This window comes from Dreissena polymorpha, chromosome 1 (genome assembly GCF_020536995.1).
Source record: "Dreissena polymorpha isolate Duluth1 chromosome 1, UMN_Dpol_1.0, whole genome shotgun sequence".
NCBI lineage: Eukaryota > Metazoa > Mollusca > Bivalvia > Myida > Dreissenidae > Dreissena > Dreissena polymorpha.
The window spans coordinates 151,814,157-151,836,683 of NC_068355.1; the positions used below are offsets into that span (position 1 = coordinate 151,814,157).

General features: G+C 31.2%; 1 protein-coding gene across 1 annotated transcript; it reads right to left on the bottom strand.

Annotated features, from left to right (window-relative positions):
- Positions 1-3,477: 3,477 nt before the first annotated feature.
- LOC127867458 (FMRFamide receptor-like) lies at positions 3,478-5,270 on the bottom strand. The gene has a single exon (XM_052408622.1). It carries the CDS (start codon positions 5,181-5,183, stop codon positions 3,900-3,902), a length of 1,284 nt encoding a protein of 427 aa, XP_052264582.1. The 5' UTR covers positions 5,184-5,270; the 3' UTR covers positions 3,478-3,899.
- Between the last annotated feature and the right edge of the window lie 17,257 nt (positions 5,271-22,527).

The following is a 22,527-nucleotide window of genomic DNA, read 5'->3' on the forward strand; positions in this document are numbered from 1 at the left end:
ATTTTGTTACTTTTTGTGATTATAAATCAAGGACACATTGATAATCAAAAATGTATACATTGTGATTGTATTTCGGCTTACATATTAACTGTTAATGTATTTGCAAATATTTTTCGTTTGGAATTCATGCCATGGTTTTATTTGGTATGGATTTTGATTGATAAAGAATATTTTTACATGCACTTATAGTGTTAGTTAAGTTTCATATTAGTGACATAAACCATAATAACGTTATATAACTATCAAGTCGCTTAAAGTTGGCATGAAGTTCAAGTGTGCTTTCATTTTCTTGTGATAAATATAAAACCGTTGTGATTCTCATTACAAATAGTAATGTGCTTTTGTGTTTTATTATTGTTTTACATTCTTAAATAGTAACACCGTGTGTGTATGTATGTTTCTAGTCAATTTACAGTTATTTGAATTCATTTTTAATCATTATTAATAGTTAATAAACTAAACAAAAATCTTATACATTTTATTATGTCTTATTATTATGAAACAGCTAATGTGTAGAATATTATACAGATTCACGCATTCAATAGAACAGAAAATCACATGTCGTTTTAAATGTCTAACATCTTAATTGATAGAACTATTTTCTTACCCGATAATGCCTGAGCTAACCACATTGAAAATTCACAATAATGGTAAAATAGTTCCGTTTTAAAACAGTCGTTTATTACATTTTTATGGTATTCAAGGATATCATTTTGCATATAAAACATGGGACCGATCAACAGGCGAGATTACAGAAAGGATACACAATTGGTCTTTGAAAGCTGAATACTGTTGTAGCGGGTGTCTTTCTATGATAAATTATTGAAAAGCCTTCAAACAGTTATATGTTCAGACTTTATTACTTGAAAAGGACGAAGGACATTAATGTGAGACGTCTAGACCAATAATGTTATTTACATTTTTTGCGTTGGCCATTTGTCTGACAATGATCTTTTTATATAAAAATACGAAATGTTAAACAGGGAAGAGCCGTTAGTCTACTGTCCCTTTTATAAGTTATTACACGTTTAAACATATAAACCCTGTCGCGTGGCTTGTATTTATAGTCCGAGTTGATTGTATATATTTATTACTTTAAATCATGTAAACAAATACTCATTAAGACTTTAAGAGCACTTCGACCATTCTTGACATAAACATATTTTATCGTTTACCATGACGACCATTTCCTTTAACTATATATCTTAAAACGCTGTAATGGCGATCATCATTTCAAATGTTTTTGTATTTTTGTGCGTGTTTATTTAAAGATTTGGATAAAACGATATGTCACACGTTTCTTGTTCATAATAGCTTAAATAAAACGCAAATCAGTTGGTGGGATTACCAAAACGAAGTCATTTAATAAATAGTGGACATACAGAGCAAGTGCACCACTTTTCGTTTGTATGTTAGCTTCATTTAAACGTTGTCTATGTTTGTTTGTTTTTGATCGACCTCCAGTAAACGCGAACTTGTCCGACGATGAACTCGTTAATTGTTCATCGTCAAATCTTCAATTCTGTTATGCCAAACTTAACTGTATTACTTTACATAATCTCTCTCTTAATTTATCACATATTTCAAAAAGGAATTGAGGAAATGCAATTTTAGTAACCGATAACGTCTATAGATTTTTTTAGTTTAGTTATTTAAGTCTTAATATTGTTCGTGCTATCACTTGTTCCATGTATATATTGCGAATCTTGTAGTATAATATTCGCAATATATACATGGAACAAGTGATAGCTTGCACGAATAATATAAACACTTAAATAAATAAACCAAAACAAAACAAACGAGAAGAAACTGTTGGTATCGAATTTAAATGTGCATGTGTTTTATCGAAATACAATGATATCAATATGTTTCATTAAATACTTACGCGAAATGTTTCCACCTTTGTTAAAGAGTTTCTTTCAATGAATGCAAACCTTTTATACATAACTATTGCATGATGTAGAAGAAATCTGATCGAGGCACTGACCGAAATTGGACAAATTTGTCAAAGCTATTAAGCAAACAAGAAAGATCTTTAAACACAAAAAATACATATACACGGCGGTGATTGTGGTTGGTTTTGATATAAAGATCAACATTTATGTTAATGAGATCACAGATAGTAAATGAATTGTCAGCACAGCTCTTAGCCGCAGATTTCGTTGCTTATTTCGCTTTAAGAGATATTATTGATTATATATCTATAGATACAAAATAGAAAAAAAAACATAAGAAGAATGTCAATTAATAAAAACAGCCGGTCACATACTTATCAATCGTGTGTACATAAATATAGTTATATATATATATATATATATATATATATATATATATATATATATATATATATATATATATATATATATATATATATATATATATATATATATATATATATATATATATATATATATTCGCGCTTTCTTCGAACAGAGCCGTTTTTGTAGTTAATCTTACATTGTTATTTGAATCCAATGTTAATAGTATCGTCAATCATAGCGCTTGTGCTAAATAAATTGTTCTATATAGTGGGCTATTTTAATGAAATTAATAAGAAATGGTACGTATCGTGGTTTTGTTAAAACACATTAATAAACTATGATTTGCATACCATAATAGTATCGCCGAATATCTTCATTTAAGATCTTTCTGGTAAAAATAAACTTCAAGTTTACATGGTTAACGCGAAAGCGTTTATAGAACGTTTCTGTTACTGAACGCGAACTTGCATTGCTAGTTGGAATGGAATGCTTTTAAGTGAGGCAACGATTCCATCGCTGGAAAGACGGCTTGTTTAAAGCTTTATACATTTACATGTTAAAATATTTTCGTCAAAGCGTATATCAGGATAGGGAACAAACATGTTTATGTGATCTAATATATACGAGTACTCATTATTCAATACGGAAGTATGTCATTATTAAATATGAGAACACAACCATTGAGTACAAACGCTCTGGCGCTTACAATCTTTCTAATGGAAAGGGGCACACAAAAAGTATTGATTTGAGAGTGAGAGTTGAGTTTGAAACTTTTCTATCTCTTAAGCATTTCTATTAGATATAAAATGGTTTCATGCTTAACACACAGTTCACATCGTTGCAAAACGCACTGTTGTACCCCTTTTCATACCATATACTACACACAAATAGAAAAACAATTGAATCTTAACCTTAATGTGAAAAATGTTTGTAGATTGCACGTTTACCATTTCGACAAAAGTTCAGGTTTACCGGCGGAACCTTTTAAAGTCAAATTGATAAGACGCTTTCAAAGCTAAGTTAAGGTAAAAAACTCGGTTAAACAGCTATGCCGAAAAAAAAAATCAATTAAACAATTAACAGACCATTACCAAAGAAAAGCTTAACTGAAACGTCGGTTATAATGCGTTATGAAGGCTAACACATCTAACAAATAAACACCTCTCTCATGATAAGTTTCATCTTTGTTTATTGATATACTCTTGACTGATTAAAATTAAAGGCAATATATTGTGTATCGTATTAATTTGCGTTTATACCTTAAAACTTTTACAGCGATAATTTCAATATTACATATATTACATAATGTGCAGAAACATACACCGATTTAAATGTGTCTTTTAATTAAATCGTATAACAACACGCTAAGTGTCACCAATAAATATAAAAGTAAAATATTAAACGGGAGATATATAACACGCGAATACTTAAACAGCACACACATTATGACAAAATCTATTAATACATAATAATATGACTATTGACAACAATAATTTGCAACAAATCCATAAGACCCTTTGAAAACCCGTATTTGTATAATCAATATAGAGCCACCTTTACACAACGATCTCCGACAAAAGACACGTACTCAGAACGCCGGGAATCGATGATGCCCTGCTTTTGTCTTCCATTAACTGCCTAAAACAAGTGTTTGTTCTGTAGTTCCCAACACTCGCCGTTTATGTCACTTTGCCATTCCCGTTCTCCTGCACTGTAATTGCCGTTCTTCAGCGGATTGATATCACTCACAGTTTTCCTCTCAAAGGAATCATGTTGTTTCCCGCCGCTTTTTCCCCGCTTTGACGTCCAGCGAAATTTCTCTTTGAGTGAACTTATTGAAATTTTGCGGTAATATTTGCCATGGCCGCAACAAAATATTTCTTTATATAAAAGCCTGAACTTTCGACTCATAAACATGTAAATGATAAAATTGACAGCGGAATTGATTGTCTCTAAGAAAAAGGTGGAGGTGGAAATGCACGTGTATAAGTTTTTGTATTTACCCAAAGGTGTGTAAGAGCGATTAATGTGCGTTGCAATGCTATTGATAGCACCTGGTAAAATACAACAGAAAAACACTGTCGATACTGTAATAAGCATGATGGTAATATGATGTTGGTCGGTATGGCTGCAATGTTTACCGTTTCTGCTGGTAAGTCGCAGACTTGATTCACTGTCGTTAAACGACATTGACCGACGCTGTTGGCAGGTCCTACGTACAACGATTATCATAATGATGTTGAGAATAAAAATGATGGCAAGTGGGGAAAATCTGAACAAGATATTCAAAACTGTCCCGTAAACGCTGAAGAATTTTATATTTCTCATATAAAGCGCTGACTTATTCATGATTTGCTTTGTGTTATTCGAGTTGTCCATTACTTGTGTCGTCTCGTATTTAAAGCAGAATGGGATGAACACCAGAGCCGTTAATATGAAAATAATCACTATTGAGATAATAGTTTTCCGTTTTGTGCACAATTGTTTTGCTCGCATCGGATAAAATACTGCTATAAATCTTTGGACGCACAAGAGCGTAGTCAGGCTGGATGTAATCCTCGCTGTTACCACGCTGCTCCAGGCGCCAAGGATAGGGTAGACATACGACCTCAACGCCTCGCCATCCAATGGGTTGGATTGTCGGTAAAAATTAATGGCAATAAAAATAATGCTGTGGCCGAGAAACAATGTGTCTGATATACACAGTGCAGCCAAAATGTAATTCGTCTGATTGCGCATGCGCTGATTAAAAAGAATTATTAAACTAATAATATTTCCAAACGATCCTACGAGGCACACGACTACCATCACAACCGCCATCACCGACATAAACAGAGCCAACGTTTTCTTTGACAAATAAATATCCACATCTTGTTGTAACACCGGCAATTTAGCCTGGTCCACGGGGTTTGATTCATCCATTCAGAAGCGATGTTATTGCAGCAAATTTCGAGAATATAGTTTATTGCTTGTCCGACATCACTTAAAAACCAACAAGTTACACCAATTTCGTCACCTTGAGCCAGATCCTGAAAATATATATTCGTGTTGGTGATGAAGACTTTTCAAATGAAATGTTCTTATAAATCAACATCAATAACTGTCTAAAAACATATAATCAGCGTAACGTGAAAAAGTATGACTTAGTGTCGTAAGCATTAATAAAAACACAATTAATCCAAATAATCTAAATTGCAGTATCATGTTCATATGTAGATATCGTACATCGTGAAATTAGAATGATGTCGAAATTAGAATAATGTCGTAACATGTGATATGCTAAAGACATCTGATGTAAAAAGCCTGTGAACATGTTTAACAATCGTTATTCAAAATATCTTACAAATGTTATAGAACCCTCCAATGCAACTATATTATCAAGCGAGTGTGGGCATATCCGTTTTATTGGCAAACTAAGAACCCGCGCTATAGACACTAAATTGGACGGGCATAATCAGTTTCGCCTCTATTAAATTGGTCGTGAAATCAACGGCTAGAAATGGTCGTTAATGCGACTTCCTTACGATTGTCAAGTGCGCCTACAAATAATCAATAGTCATTAGTTTGCACCATCAAGAGTTTTGAAGTGTGTTCGTGTAAATCAGCCGCCATAAAAAGCAATTAATTCATGTCTGAATCAGGGTTAAGTAGATTCTGATAAAACAACATCAATGCAATTAAGGCAGTGTCATTGACGTCATAAGGAAGATGTAAAAATCTGCTTAAACCAAATGAAAAAGAACAAACAAAGGTGTTTAAAGATGATATTTATAAAATGATAATAATATTATAATTATGAATAATAATACTTAAAAAATTATAATAAAAATAATACGTACATACATACATATATGCAAGCATACATACATAAATGCATACATACATACAAAAACTTTTATACATACATACATAAATACATACATACACGCATACATATATACACACATACATGCATACACACATACATACATACGTACATACATACATACATACATACATACATACATACATACATACATACATACATACATACATACATACATACATACATACATACATACATACATACATACATACATACATACATACATACATACATACATACATACATACATACATACATACATACATACATACATACATGCATACATACATACACACATACACACACACATACACACATACACACATACATATATACATACATACATACATACATACATACATAATACATACATACATACATACATACATACATACATACAGACATACATACATACATACATACATACATACATACATACATACATACATACATACATACATACATACATACATACATACATACATACATACATACATACATACATACATACATACATACATACATACATACATACATACATACATACATACATACATACATACATACATACATCTATACATCCTTACATCCATTCATACACACTTACATACATACATACATACATACATACATACATACATACATGCATACATGCATACATGCATACATGCATACATGCATACATACATACATACATACATACATACATACATACATACATACATACATACATACATACATACATACATACATACATACATACATACATACATACATACATACATACATACATACATACATACATACATACATACATACATACATGCATGCATGCATACATACATGGCGTACACCTATTATGAAAAGTGCACGTCCAGAATGAATAATGACACATGCAATATTTTTCAATGATTCATTTTCAGCAAAACGTTAAGGAACGATTATGATTTCATGCATTATGTATTTAAAACCCACTTCTTTTCAAGAGAGATAGTAAAGTGTTTGTTCTTGTTAAGAGTGATGGTGTTTGTAGATGAACTTTTTAAGACAAAATGACGTTTCAATAAGCGTCGTTTTTTGCAGGCACATAAGTAAATATTAAATTATATATACGTTAATGATACGTTTCAATTCCACCGTATAAACTATTTAGGAAACGTCGACGAAAATTCTAACCAGATATTCTTGAAAAGGACATGCATGTGCTTGAATGAGATCAAAATATATCGTGTTGGTTACCGAATCGTGTTTTTCTATAACAAATATGCATGGTTTTTATATTTTGATATTCAAACTACCTGTATTAAAATGAGGCAAATACGGTTAAGGAGACCGTATAAACCTTATTGAGCAGCCCATGTCTAAAATACCAATTAAAAATGTTGGTTAAACCACTTGCGAGATTTGAACATGCGCCTTTATTAACATACATGTATTCTGAGTAGAAGTCGTTATTTCTAAGATCATGTGGATATAACCTTTATTTTCAACGATGAAAGCCAACATAAATGATGTTATTTAATGTAATTGACGGAAAAGAATTAAGAACATTCGATTCAGGATCATAAAATCTCTATTGAAAAACAAACTATTAATTGTTACAGTAACCATTTCTTTTCAAACAGAATTTAACCGAATACAATTAATAGCGTTCGAAATTTTCTATCACTGCAATCACCTTATGGTTATGGCTCAATCGGACTAAATTGCGTTTAAAACAGCTGTAAATAAATATTCATTTTGTGATGCTCGACTTAATTCTTAAATAACAAACTTAAACGTATCCAAAGACAGCTAACATACAATATAGTGTTTATACATTTATTTTTAAAAAAAATAGTAGTTAGATACCTACAAGGACTTCCGCAGAGATTCATCCTGTTTGTTTTATTTAATATAATAACTAAAATGTATTCCCATGTAAAAGTCATTTACCTAAAACAAATACGAAATACAACATACAATACGTAATAACTTATTTGTTAACACAATATATTGAAAATACCAATTTTGTGTTCACTTATAAAAAAAGAAAATATATCAATGTTCTGTTGAAGATATAATTACATTACATGGTTGTTGTTTGTTTTTGTTTTTGATTTTTTTTTTGTTCCAAATCGATGTATTTTACTTAGTTTTTTGGGACAACTGAAGCAATAAATCAAAACAAAAACTAGACTTGACAATTCACACGAAGTCGCTGTTTTTGTGCTATAATCTCATACGGACAATAAATCAATTTTAATTGGGAAGCCCAAGAAAAGCGTTTACCATCCTGCGTGCGTGATATATCTCAACATAGGTGGTATAACAAAATCAGATTTATATGGTTTCATATCTAGACTAATGAAAGGTAAATATCTTTACGCAGACAGGTTTTCGTGTCCCAAGGCATCGCCACTGCTCGCTGTGATTATATTTTGCAATAGTCTCAAAAATTGATGTGTTGTTTTGGCAGACTAATCTCCAGGTTTTGCTCACACAAACCAGCACCAGAATTAGGACAAGATTAATATTGTATTACAGTCCAATAAATTACACACTTTAACTAGCAGACTCGTTTACATTGTATAGCGATATAGTACTGGGTATATTTATGTATCATTTTTAGCTTTTAAGAGTCACACTATATGTAAAAAAAAATGTATTGCGTTATGCCACATGTGCTTGTACATGGAAATGGTAACTATTTGTCTTCTTTTATTTCACTCTTTTTTCCACACTCGGCAACTAACGAAATATCTACATTGATATGAACTTCAAAGACATTGTTAATTCATTACCATCATTAGACCGACGGCATATCATTTGGACACATAAACTAAATTCGACGATTGCTTTTCGACTTTGTTCATCTAAATAATTACATATATAATTTGAACGTCATATAGATTTAGTTCGCTGAATAAGATCAACTATGACATAATGAGCACTACTTACCCATGTACAATACAATAATAAAATCCCATTGAATTAAACTCTGGTGCACTTTACATTGGCACATTGGCGTTTTCTGCAATGAGAGCTCTTACTGATCGGATGTACTGACGAAGAAGTTGAATTGACCATGAAGATGACTTTTCTTTTTTAAAGTGTATATTGGCTTATGCTGGCGTCAATAGATACTAAGTTATTTGTATTTCAAAATCATACGAACGTCGTTTGATATATTTGATAAAGCCCATTTAGTTGTATTTGTTTTTAATAGCTAGTCATTATCATCGGTCATATGTTGAAAGAAGAATGAAACACAATCAGCCATATTCACAAACACAAACTTAGGCAAACATTGAAAAAGTAAGATTGTGTTAAAATGTCGTTTGTAGAGATTTCACACAACGTATTTTCTAGGTCAAATTACTTAGTATGTACCTTATGTTATAAGGCGATTGTCGAATAAATAAATGAGGTACGCCGAGCATATTTCTTAACACGCTTTGGAATCAAATATATATCCTGCTAATATCTAATGCAAACACATAGTATCGTATAACTTCTAGAGTTGTATTTAGATAAATACATGTTCTTGCTGTTATGTTGTTTTAAATATTTTATTTAAATTTTGAAAACTTAAACTAAGACATTGCAGCCTCGGCCAATTAACTATATTGATGCATGACATATGTATACTGAGGCTATAATTTAAATTGATATTAACACGATTTTAAAAATGATCTTGATTTAAATTATTGCGCATTTGACAATAAGCGAATATTATTCTACGCGCAAAGATATCATTTGATTTGGAAATTACTTGTTTATTTTGAACTTCTTGTTCAAATAATGTTTAAGTAAACGAATGGTCAATAAATTCATATTTTATTTGTATCAAGCAATACATAAACATTAATTGAAACACAATCTAAGAATCAAAAGAAAATTCAAAAAAATGGGTTTATTTTCCGCGTACCGAATTGTTATCCAAGTTAAACGTAATAATTTAACGTTAAACCACAAAGAATAATAAATTCCTTTAAAAGTAAATATAGAGAAACAGGCATATTTCTAGATCGATAAATAGTTTAGACTTAGATATATCAAGATAAAATAATATGTTGAATACTAACTTAGTATGGCAAATCGGGACAAGGTGCAATCTGTTTGTTACCAGGAATATTGTTAATGCTATTTAAATTAGTTTTTTATTGAAATGTTAGTTAAACGCGGTGCACTTAAACAGTATGATATAAACTAGAAGTAAACCTCCCATAGTAATGCCGTACCTGAGATATGACTTTGACATTATCAAATAACATAAATAAACTATGTCTAAGTCAATTTATATAAGGCAAACCACCAATGTAAAATGTAGAAACTAGTAGCATATATATATATGTTTCAAGTCTCACCATTGAGAATGTGTGGAACGTAAGGTATCATTCTAATGATCTTAACAAGTCCCTACCGTCGTTTCAATTTATTTCTAATCTCACGTTGGAAACATCAAGAAGATTTGCATGACACTGCACATTAATTTATTTCTATTTAAATAGGTTCTTTTGAAGAAAACTTCTAATTTTATTCACAATAAATTGAATATAATTATTTGATTCAAACATTTAGTAAATAAGTAAATATAGCATGAGTGTGTGATTGTGATGTGTGTATTCTTATTTTTATAGTTACCGCGACCATGTGTACTGTTCGCAGGTGATAGATAAGTAAGTTGTAGGAATGACTAAGGAACTCGAGGCAGCCAAATACACTAAGGCGTTTCTATTGGTGTCAAACGTTTTCTGTATTTCAATGCATTTGAATAATTTTGAAACATTAACTATCTCTTTGATACTATGAAACCAGTCATCACTTTGATGATATGTTTAACTCGAGACGCTTAGAAAATGCACGTGAGCATTGACAGCTTGATACTTTTCATCGTATAAAACAAGCAAAAAAGATTTACAAGCAACAGGCGAAAAAAATCCTTATTACCAAATATGTGTTTAAATAAACAACATAAAACACAGTTTCCTGATCGGAACGGCGATGTTCCGCTCCTTTAACCAAATTATTAAATTTAACAATATAATTAGGGTGAAAATATCGTTGTCTCGCTTGAAACGATTGCTTAACCTATTGATAGACCGGAATTTATTCTGCTATGTTTGAAAACGCGTGTTTCGAAACGCTTTTCTGCCTTGTGGGTTATTAAATACAGATTTTAGGCGATACAATTTATATAAGCGCGTTAATCTTTTATATTTAAATGTACCTTGAATTTTCTATTTAATTGGCGTGATGCCCCAAAGTAACTGTCTCCCCTTTCAACTTCTATTATATATGATTAATATGGCTAAAATATTCTATATAACGCAAATATAAAACAGCAGAATGCATACAATAAGTAAAAAGCATGTATTAAAATAAATAATACGCACTTTTGCAAAAGATTTAATGTGTATAAAATAAGCGACAACGCAATGTGGAATATCTCATAATCTGTAATTTTTATATCCACATCGGCTTGTCGTTTTATACGCACATATTATTCAATTCCAATTGCGCAAAATCATGAATTCGTAACGACTTATTTTACAAAATATGTGGAAAATTAATAAACATGTAACATCACAAACATGCATACACGTTTTGCATTCCATTTAATGATCGATCAATTCAATAAGACTGCGTTTCTCCGAAAATGATGATATTCAATTAGATGAAGAAAAAAACAAGTTATTAAATTGAATTATTCTTTAATTACACATGAATATAAGTTCATATTTTACATAGTGTTCACTACTTACACTCAGAAACAGTTAAATCCTGTTGATGAGTTACATTTTAATTTTGCTGCACTGAATCGATTCACATATTATACTTCCAATCCTCAGCGCTCTCACAGCATGTAATAAACAGCTTGTATCGGATACAACAGAATCTCTGTTTTCTGAACCACTGACATGTTCGTTTAAGAACTGTTTATTGATATCAGACTTGCATCCTTCATATAAACGCGTTAATATCGTTGGATATGTAAATAACACTCAATTCGTCAGTGGACGTGGTAACATGTCAAATGTTTAGAAAAAAAGAAAAAAGTTCACCTTATTAGAGCGATCGGAATTAAGATCAGATATTTTAAAAGATATTTTTGCAGTGTCATCGGTAACACAAAACTGTAAAACGTACACATTCACAAAAAGCATCTGGTTATTACGACATCCAATATGCTTGAAATGTTGAGAATGTAACACATTATTTTTTACTGAAGCCTAATTTGATAACCTGTTGTAAATCATGATATAAATCACACAAGAATAATCGTAATTGTTGACAGAAACACTGTTGCAAATGTTTTATTGAATGATACCGACCTGGCCATGGTGTTAAAAAGCGGTTCGGTAATATATTCTTAAACAGAAAGGCCAAGTCAATGTACATGTATACTGTATACAATGCATACGATTATATTGTAAGTCTTAGTATATATATATATATATATATATATATATATATATATATATATATATATATATATATATATATATATATATATATATATATATATATATATATTTAGCAGAATTGATGGCAACCTTGCGAGGATATTTATAAACATTAACGCCTAACAGATTGTTAACATGATTCAAATTGTGGTTAGAATGTCTAAACATCAAGTCAAACATTTAACTTGTTCATGGCAAACCTGTATTCAAATACCAGGCGTCCTTAAAAACTAATTGACACTCAAAAAGTGAATGTATGCTCCCTTTTTTGTTATAATCTTTTGAATTTGGAAAGTTAATGTAATGACATGACCAATCGTCTTGAATGCAATGAAAAGCACCATGAAGAAATGATGACAAACATTTTTTCACATTCAAACTGATATACTTCTGATGCAAGTGGTTTGCGACTTGTCATTCACTCATTTCATTTCGACAAAGCTGCCACTATATAATCTTTTCGAACTGAATTACATTGCATAATTTAATGATATCGAGCGAAGCTTTGAAGTGTGCACTATGTATAAGCTCATGAAAGAGACCACTTTCAATTTCAGTAATTTATATTTCAGACACACAACACTATTTAAAGACGATTCCTCGAACACTCACTATTCATGTCGAAGTGTTATGTATTGTGTAAAAAAACACACAATAAAGTTCGATTCTCTTTAACATACTCTTTAGACCGAATACAGAGTCATCAATCGAATCTAATGTAATGCCAAATGTTTGTCGTAGTAACGTTCGTACAAACGAACACACATAGTACACGCAAAATCAAACACAGATGCATCTACCGAATCTAAGAGTGTTATCCGTTTGTCGGAGAAACGTTAATACAGAAGACCTCACTTCATAACACTACATTGCTGCACGCACTAGATTTAAGTAAATTGAAAATGCATGTTTAATGTTATGCTTTCTAGCCAAACAGTTCCAAACATCAATGTGTATTATGTTATTATACAATAAAATATCTGGAGTTGAACATGTACCATCGCACCATGTAAGAAAGCAATAGTGTGTGTGTGTGTGTGGGGGGGGGGGGGGGTATGACTCAACATTAAACAAAAGCGTTTCAAGAAAAAGAATTAATTGCAATTCGACTCCCAACAGTAGCGCAACTCATTTTTCTTTTTATGAATTTTATTCTGTTGGACAGTTTGTAAGCGAGAAAATACGCATTTATTTCCTAATAATGACATTTAACAATTGGTTTATTACATGAAAACACGCGATTTTCCTTTCAATGTCGGCATTATTGTACTCGATACATTACAATCGCTTATGCTGATGTTTTAGCTTTCATCGAACCTCTGATTGTGACTAAAAGGTATGAGTCAGCTTTTTGTTTAATTTACGAAATTCTTGTTCAACAAAAAAAATCACGATGGTTCCTTTCATTAATTTGAGCTTTATCGTCGGTCTAATGTCTATTGACATGTCGGTATCTTTTTCGTTAACGCCAATGTGTTTTACCAGATATCATAAATTAGGAGCAAGATATCTTGAATGTTTAATGGCACATATTTTCTCATGAAATCGGAATTGCAGCATGTTCCTTAAATTATCGATTTTTGTTTTACAGAAGTAAAAAAAAAACACGTTTGATTATTAAATACACATTAATTTCGGTAATCAGAAAATCAACACAGTCATTTTGAAGTTATTGTTCTTCAATGATCTGAAGCATACAGTATAGGATTGCATTGTATGACATGTTCTAGGTCACAATTTTGACCGTATTACACATCCATGCTAATATAAATTTGAAACGTGGATTTTAAAGGGGACTTTTCACGTTTTGGTAAATAGAAACACTTAAAAAAAAGGTTTCAGATTCGCAAATTTTTGTGAAAGTTATGATATTTGCGAGAAAACAGTAATCCTGAGCATTAACCATGCCCTCAAATATCCAATATATGCACCTTTTGACGATTTAAAAACTTGAAAATTAAAAAGCGTTGAAACGCGAAACGATATAATAATTTGAAGAGTTCTGTTGTTGTCGTTATATTTTGTATTTTGTGATACTACAAGGATTGGTAATATAAAGTATAAAAAAAAACACTACGGATTGTATGAGCACGAATGGCAGAGTGGTTTAAGCGATCAACTATTACTCCAGGGGTAAGTTGTTCGAGCCCAGTTGAGGGTTATTTTTTTTATTTATTTTTTTAATTTTTTCTGGAATTTGTTTAGATCCAATGTAAACATTTATCAATAGAAAGCATTTAATGACAAACTTCAATACATGCCAAAATCTGTGAAAAGGTCCCTTTCAAAATTTTATTATCACACTTGAATTTTTAAAAGTTGTTATATCTTACATTATGTTATAATGCTTATAGATGACATTTTGGCAACGAGTACTAGTTTTTGTGTACTTGCAGTTGTTTGTTTTTAATTTTTAGTATGAATATACTTATAAGTTGTGATTTTGTTACTTTTTGTGATTATAAATCAAGGACACATTGATAATCAAAAATGTATACATTGTGATTGTATTTCGGCTTACATATTAACTGTTAATGTATTTGCAAATATTTTTCGTTTGGAATTCATGCCATGGTTTTATTTGGTATGGATTTTGATTGATAAAGAATATTTTTACATGCACTTATAGTGTTAGTTAAGTTTCATATTAGTGACATAAACCATAATAACGTTATATAACTATCAAGTCGCTTAAAGTTGGCATGAAGTTCAAGTGTGCTTTCATTTTCTTGTGATAAATATAAAACCGTTGTGATTCTCATTACAAATAGTAATGTGCTTTTGTGTTTTATTATTGTTTTACATTCTTAAATAGTAACACCGTGTGTGTATGTATGTTTCTAGTCAATTTACAGTTATTTGAATTCATTTTTAATCATTATTAATAGTTAATAAACTAAACAAAAATCTTATACATTTTATTATGTCTTATTATTATGAAACAGCTAATGTGTAGAATATTATACAGATTCACGCATTCAATAGAACAGAAAATCACATGTCGTTTTAAATGTCTAACATCTTAATTGATAGAACTATTTTCTTACCCGATAATGCCTGAGCTAACCACATTGAAAATTCACAATAATGGTAAAATAGTTCCGTTTTAAAACAGTCGTTTATTACATTTTTATGGTATTCAAGGATATCATTTTGCATATAAAACATGGGACCGATCAACAGGCGAGATTACAGAAAGGATACACAATTGGTCTTTGAAAGCTGAATACTGTTGTAGCGGGTGTCTTTCTATGATAAATTATTGAAAAGCCTTCAAACAGTTATATGTTCAGACTTTATTACTTGAAAAGGACGAAGGACATTAATGTGAGACGTCTAGACCAATAATGTTCTTTACATTTTTTGCGTTGGCCATTTGTCTGACAATGATCTTTTTATATAAAAATACGAAATGTTAAACAGGGAAGAGCCGTTAGTCTACTGTCCCTTTTATAAGTTATTACACGTTTAAACATATAAACCCTGTCGCGTGGCTTGTATTTATAGTCCGAGTTGATTGTATATATTTATTACTTTAAATCATGTAAACAAATACTCATTAAGACTTTAAGAGCACTTCGACCATTCTTGACATAAACATATTTTATCGTTTACCATGACGACCATTTCCTTTAACTATATATCTTAAAACGCTGTAATGGCGATCATCATTTCAAATGTTTTTGTATTTTTGTGCGTGTTTATTTAAAGATTTGGATAAAACGATATGTCACACGTTTCTTGTTCATAATAGCTTAAATAAAACGCAAATCAGTTGGTGGGATTACCAAAACGAAGTCATTTAATAAATAGTGGACATACAGAGCAAGTGCACCACTTTTCGTTTGTATGTTAGCTTCATTTAAACGTTGTCTATGTTTGTTTGTTTTTGATCGACCTCCAGTAAACGCGAACTTGTCCGACGATGAACTCGTTAATTTTTCATCGTCAAATCTTCAATTCTGTTATGCCAAACTTAACTGTATTACTTTACATAATCTCTCTCTTAATTTATCACATATTTCAAAAAGGAATTGAGGAAATGCAATTTTAGTAACCGATAACGTCTATAGATTTTTTTAGTTTAGTTATTTAAGTCTTAATATTGTTCGTGCTATCACTTGTTCCATGTATATATTGCGAATCTTGTAGTATAATATTCGCAATATATACATGGAACAAGTGATAGCTTGCACGAATAATATAAACACTTAAATAAATAAACCAAAACAAAACAAACGAGAAGAAACTGTTGGTATCGAATTTAAATGTGCATGTGTTTTATCGAAATACAATGATATCAATATGTTTCATTAAATACTTACGCGAAATGTTTCCACCTTTGTTAAAGAGTTTCTTTCAATGAATGCAAACCTTTTATACATAACTATTGCATGATGTAGAAGAAATCTGATCGAGGCACTGACCGAAATTGGACAAATTTGTCAAAGCTATTAAGCAAACAAGAAAGATCTTTAAACACAAAAAATACATATACACGGCGGTGATTGTGGTTGGTTTTGATATAAAGATCAACATTTATGTTAATGAGATCACAGATAGTAAATGAATTGTCAGCACAGCTCTTAGCCGCAGATTTCGTTGCTTATTTCGCTTTAAGAGATATTATTGATTATATATCTATAGATACAAAATAGAAAAAAAAAACATAAGAAGAATGTCAATTAATAAAAACAGCCGGTCACATACTTATCAATCGTGTGTACATAAATATAGTTATATATATATATATATATATATATATATATATATATATATATATATATATATATTCGCGCTTTCTTCGAACAGAGCCGTTTTTGTAGTTAATCTTACATTGTTATTTGAATCCAATGTTAATAGTATCGTCAATCATAGCGCTTGTGCTAAATAAATTGTTCTATATAGTGGGCTATTTTAATGAAATTAATAAGAAATGGTACGTATCGTGGTTTTGTTAAAACACATTAATAAACTATGATTTGCATACCATAATAGTATCGCCGAATATCTTCATTTAAGATCTTTCTGGTAAAAATAAACTTCAAGTTTACATGGTTAACGCGAAAGAGTTTATAGAACGTTTCTGTTACTGAACGCGAACTTGCATTGCTAGTTGGAATGGAATGCTTTTAAGTGAGGCAACGATTCCATCGCTGGAAAGACGGCTTGTTTAAAGCTTTATACATTTACATGTTAAAATATTTTCGTCAAAGCGTATATCAAGATAGGGAACAAACATGTTTATGTGATCTAATATATACGAGTACTCATTATTCAATACGGAAGTATGTCATTATTAAATATGAGAACACAACCATTGAGTACAAACGCTCTGGCGCTTACAATCTTTCTAATGGAAAGGGGCACACAAAAAGTATTGATTTGAGAGTGAGAGTTGAGTTTGAAACTTTTCTATCTCTTAAGCATTTCTATTAGATATAAAATGGTTTCATGCTTAACACACAGTTCACATCGTTGCAAAACGCACTGTTGTACCCCTTTTCATACCATATACTACACACAAATAGAAAAACAATTGAATCTTAACCTTAATGTGAAAAATGTTTGTAGATTGCACGTTTACCATTTCGACAAAAGTTCAGGTTTACCGGCGGAACCTTTATAGTCAAATTGATAAGACGCTTTCAAAGCTAAGTTAAGGTAAAAAACTCGGTTAAACAGCTATGCCGAAAAAAAAATCAATTAAACAATTAACAGACCATTACCAAAGAAAAGCTTAACTGAAACGTCGGTTATAATGCGTTATGAAGGCTAACACATCTAACAAATAAACACCTCTCTCATGATAAGTTTCATCTTTGTTTATTGATATACTCTTGACTGATTAAAATTAAAGGCAATATATTGTGTATCGTATTAATTTGCGTTTATACCTTAAAACTTTTACAGCGATAATTTCAATATTACATATATTACATAATGTGCAGAAACATACACCGATTTAAATGTGTCTTTTAATTAAATCGTATAACAACACGCTAAGTGTCACCAATAAATATAAAAGTAAAATATTAAACGGGAGATATATAACACGCGAATACTTAAACAGCACACACATTATGACAAAATCTATTAATACATAATAATATGACTATTGACAACAATAATTTGCAACAAATCCATAAGACCCTTTGAAAACCCGTATTTGTATAATCAATATAGAGCCACCTTTACACAACGATCTCCGACAAAAGACACGTACTCAGAACGCCGGGAATCGATGATGCCCTGCTTTTGTCTTCCATTAACTGCCTAAAACAAGTGTTTGTTCTGTAGTTCCCAACACTCGCCGTTTATGTCACTTTGCCATTCTCGTTCTCCTGCACTGTAATTGCCGTTCTTCAGCGGATTGATATCACTCACAGTTTTCCTCTCAAAGGAATCATGTTGTTTCCCGCCGCTTTTTCCCTGCTTTGACGTCCAGCGAAATTTCTCTTTGAGTGAACTTATTGAAATTTTGCGGTAATATTTGCCATGGCCGCAACAAAATATTTCTTTATATAAAAGCCTGAACTTTCGACTCATAAACATGTAAATGATAAAATTGACAGCGGAATTGATTGTCTCTAAGAAAAAGGTGGAGGTGGAAATGCACGTGTATAAGTTTTTGTATTTACCCAAAGGTGTGTAAGAGCGATTAATGTGCGTTGCAATGCTATTGATAGCACCTGGTAAAATACAACAGAAAAACACTGTCGATACTGTAATAAGCATGATGGTAATATGATGTTGGTCGGTATGGCTGCAATGTTTACCGTTTCTGCTGGTAAGTCGCAGACTTGATTCACTGTCGTTAAACGACATTGACCGACGCTGTTGGCAGGTCCTACGTACAACGATTATCATAATGATGTTGAGAATAAAAATGATGGCAAGTGGGGAAAATCTGAACAAGATATTCAAAACTGTCCCGTAAACGCTGAAGAATTTTATATTTCTCATATAAAGCGCTGACTTATTCATGATTTGCTTTGTGTTATTCGAGTTGTCCATTACTTGTGTCGTCTCGTATTTAAAGCAGAATGGGATGAACACCAGAGCCGTTAATATGAAAATAATCACTATTGAGATAATAGTTTTCCGTTTTGTGCACAATTGTTTTGCTCGCATCGGATAAAATACTGCTATAAATCTTTGGACGCACAAGAGCGTAGTCAGGCTGGATGTAATCCTCGCTGTTACCACGCTGCTCCAGGCGCCAAGGATAGGGTAGACATACGACCTCAACGCCTCGCCATCCAATGGGTTGGATTGTCGGTAAAAATTAATGGCAATAAAAATAATGCTGTGGCCGAGAAACAATGTGTCTGATATACACAGTGCAGCCAAAATGTAATTCGTCTGATTGCGCATGCGCTGATTAAAAAGAATTATTAAACTAATAATATTTCCAAACGATCCTACGAGGCACACGACTACCATCACAACCGCCATCACCGACATAAACAGAGCCAACGTTTTCTTTGACAAATAAATATCCACATCTTGTTGTAACACCGGCAATTTAGCCTGGTCCACGGGGTTTGATTCATCCATTCAGAAGCGATGTTATTGCAGCAAATTTCGAGAATATAGTTTATTGCTTGTCCGACATCACTTAAAAACCAACAAGTTACACCAATTTCGTCACCTTGAGCCAGATCCTGAAAATATATATTCGTGTTGGTGATGAAGACTTTTCAAATGAAATGTTCTTATAAATCAACATCAATAACTGTCTAAAAACATATAATCAGCGTAACGTGAAAAAGTATGACTTAGTGTCGTAAGCATTAATAAAAACACAATTAATCCAAATAATCTAAATTGCAGTATCATGTTCATATGTAGATATCGTACATCGTGAAATTAGAATGATGTCGAAATTAGAATAATGTCGTAACATGTGATATGCTAAAGACATCTGATGTAAAAAGCCTGTGAACATGTTTAACAATCGTTATTCAAAATATCTTACAAATGTTATAGAACCCTCCAATGCAACTATATTATCAAGCGAGTGTGGGCATATCCGTTTTATTGGCAAACTAAGAACCCGCGCTATAGACACTAAATTGGATGGGCATAATCAGTTTCGCCTCTATTAAATTGGTCGTGAAATCAACGGCTAGAAATGGTCGTTAATTGCGACTTCCTTACGATTGTCAAGTGCGCCTACAAATAATCAATAGTCATTAGTTTGCACCATCAAGAGTTTTGAAGTGTGTTCGTGTAAATCAGCCGCCATAAAAAGCAATTAATTCATGTCTGAATCAGGGTTAAGTAGATTCTGATAAAACAACATCAATGCAATTAAGGCAGTGTCATTGACGTCATAAGGAAGATGTAAAAATCTGCTTAAACCAAATGAAAAAGAACAAACAAAGGTGTTTAAAGATGATATTATAAAATGATAATAATATTATAATTATGAATATAATACTTAAAAAATTATAATAAAAATAATACGTACATACATACATATATGCAAGCATACATACATAAATGCATACATACATACAAAAACTTTTATACATACATACATAAATACATACATACACGCATACATACATACACACATACATGCATACACACATACATACATAACATACATACATACATACATACATACATACATACATACATACATACATACATACATACATACATACATACATACATACATACATACATACATACATACATACATACATACATACATACATACATACATACATACATACATACATACATACATACATACATACATACATACATACATACATACATACATACATACATACATACATACATACATACATACATACATACATACATACATACATACATACATACATACATACATACATACATACATACATACATACACATACATACATACATACATACATACATACATACATACATACATACATACATACATACATACATACATACATACATACATACATACATACATACATACATACATACATACATACATACATACATACATACATACATACATACATACATACATACATACATACATACATACATACATACATACATACATACATACAGACATACATACATCATACATACATACATACATACATACAACATACATACATACATACATACATACATACATACATACATACATACATACATACATACATACATACATACATACATACATACATCTATACATCCTTACATCCATTCATACATACTTACATACATACATACATACATACATACATACATGCATACATGCATACATGCATACATGCATACATGCATACATGCATACATACATGAATACATACATACATACATACATACATACATACATACATACATACATACATACATACATACATACATACATACATACATACATACATACATACATACATACATACATACATACATACATACATACATACATTCATACATACATACATACATACATACATACATACATACATACATACATACATACATACATACATACATACATACATACATACATACATACATACATACATACATACATACATACATACATACATACATACATGCATGCATGCATACATACATGGCGTACACCTATTATGAAAAGTGCACGTCCAGAATGAATAATGACACATGCAATATTTTTCAATGATTAATTTTCAGCAAAACGTTAAGGAACGATTATGATTTCATGCATTATGTATTTAAAACCCACTTCTTTTCAAGAGAGATAGTAAAGTGTTTGTTCTTGTTAAGAGTGATGGTGTTTGTAGATGAACTTTTTAAGACAAAATGACGTTTCAATAAGCGTCGTTTTTTGCAGGCACATAAGTAAATATTAAATTATATATACGTTAATGATACGTTTCAATTCCACCGTATAAACTATTTAGGAAATGTCGACGAAAATTCTAACCAGATATTCTTG

Coding starts and splice junctions, on each gene's coding strand:
- LOC127867458 (XM_052408622.1), bottom strand. CDS start 5,183: ATGGATGAATCAAACCCCGTGGACCAGGCTAAATTGCCGGTGTTACAA.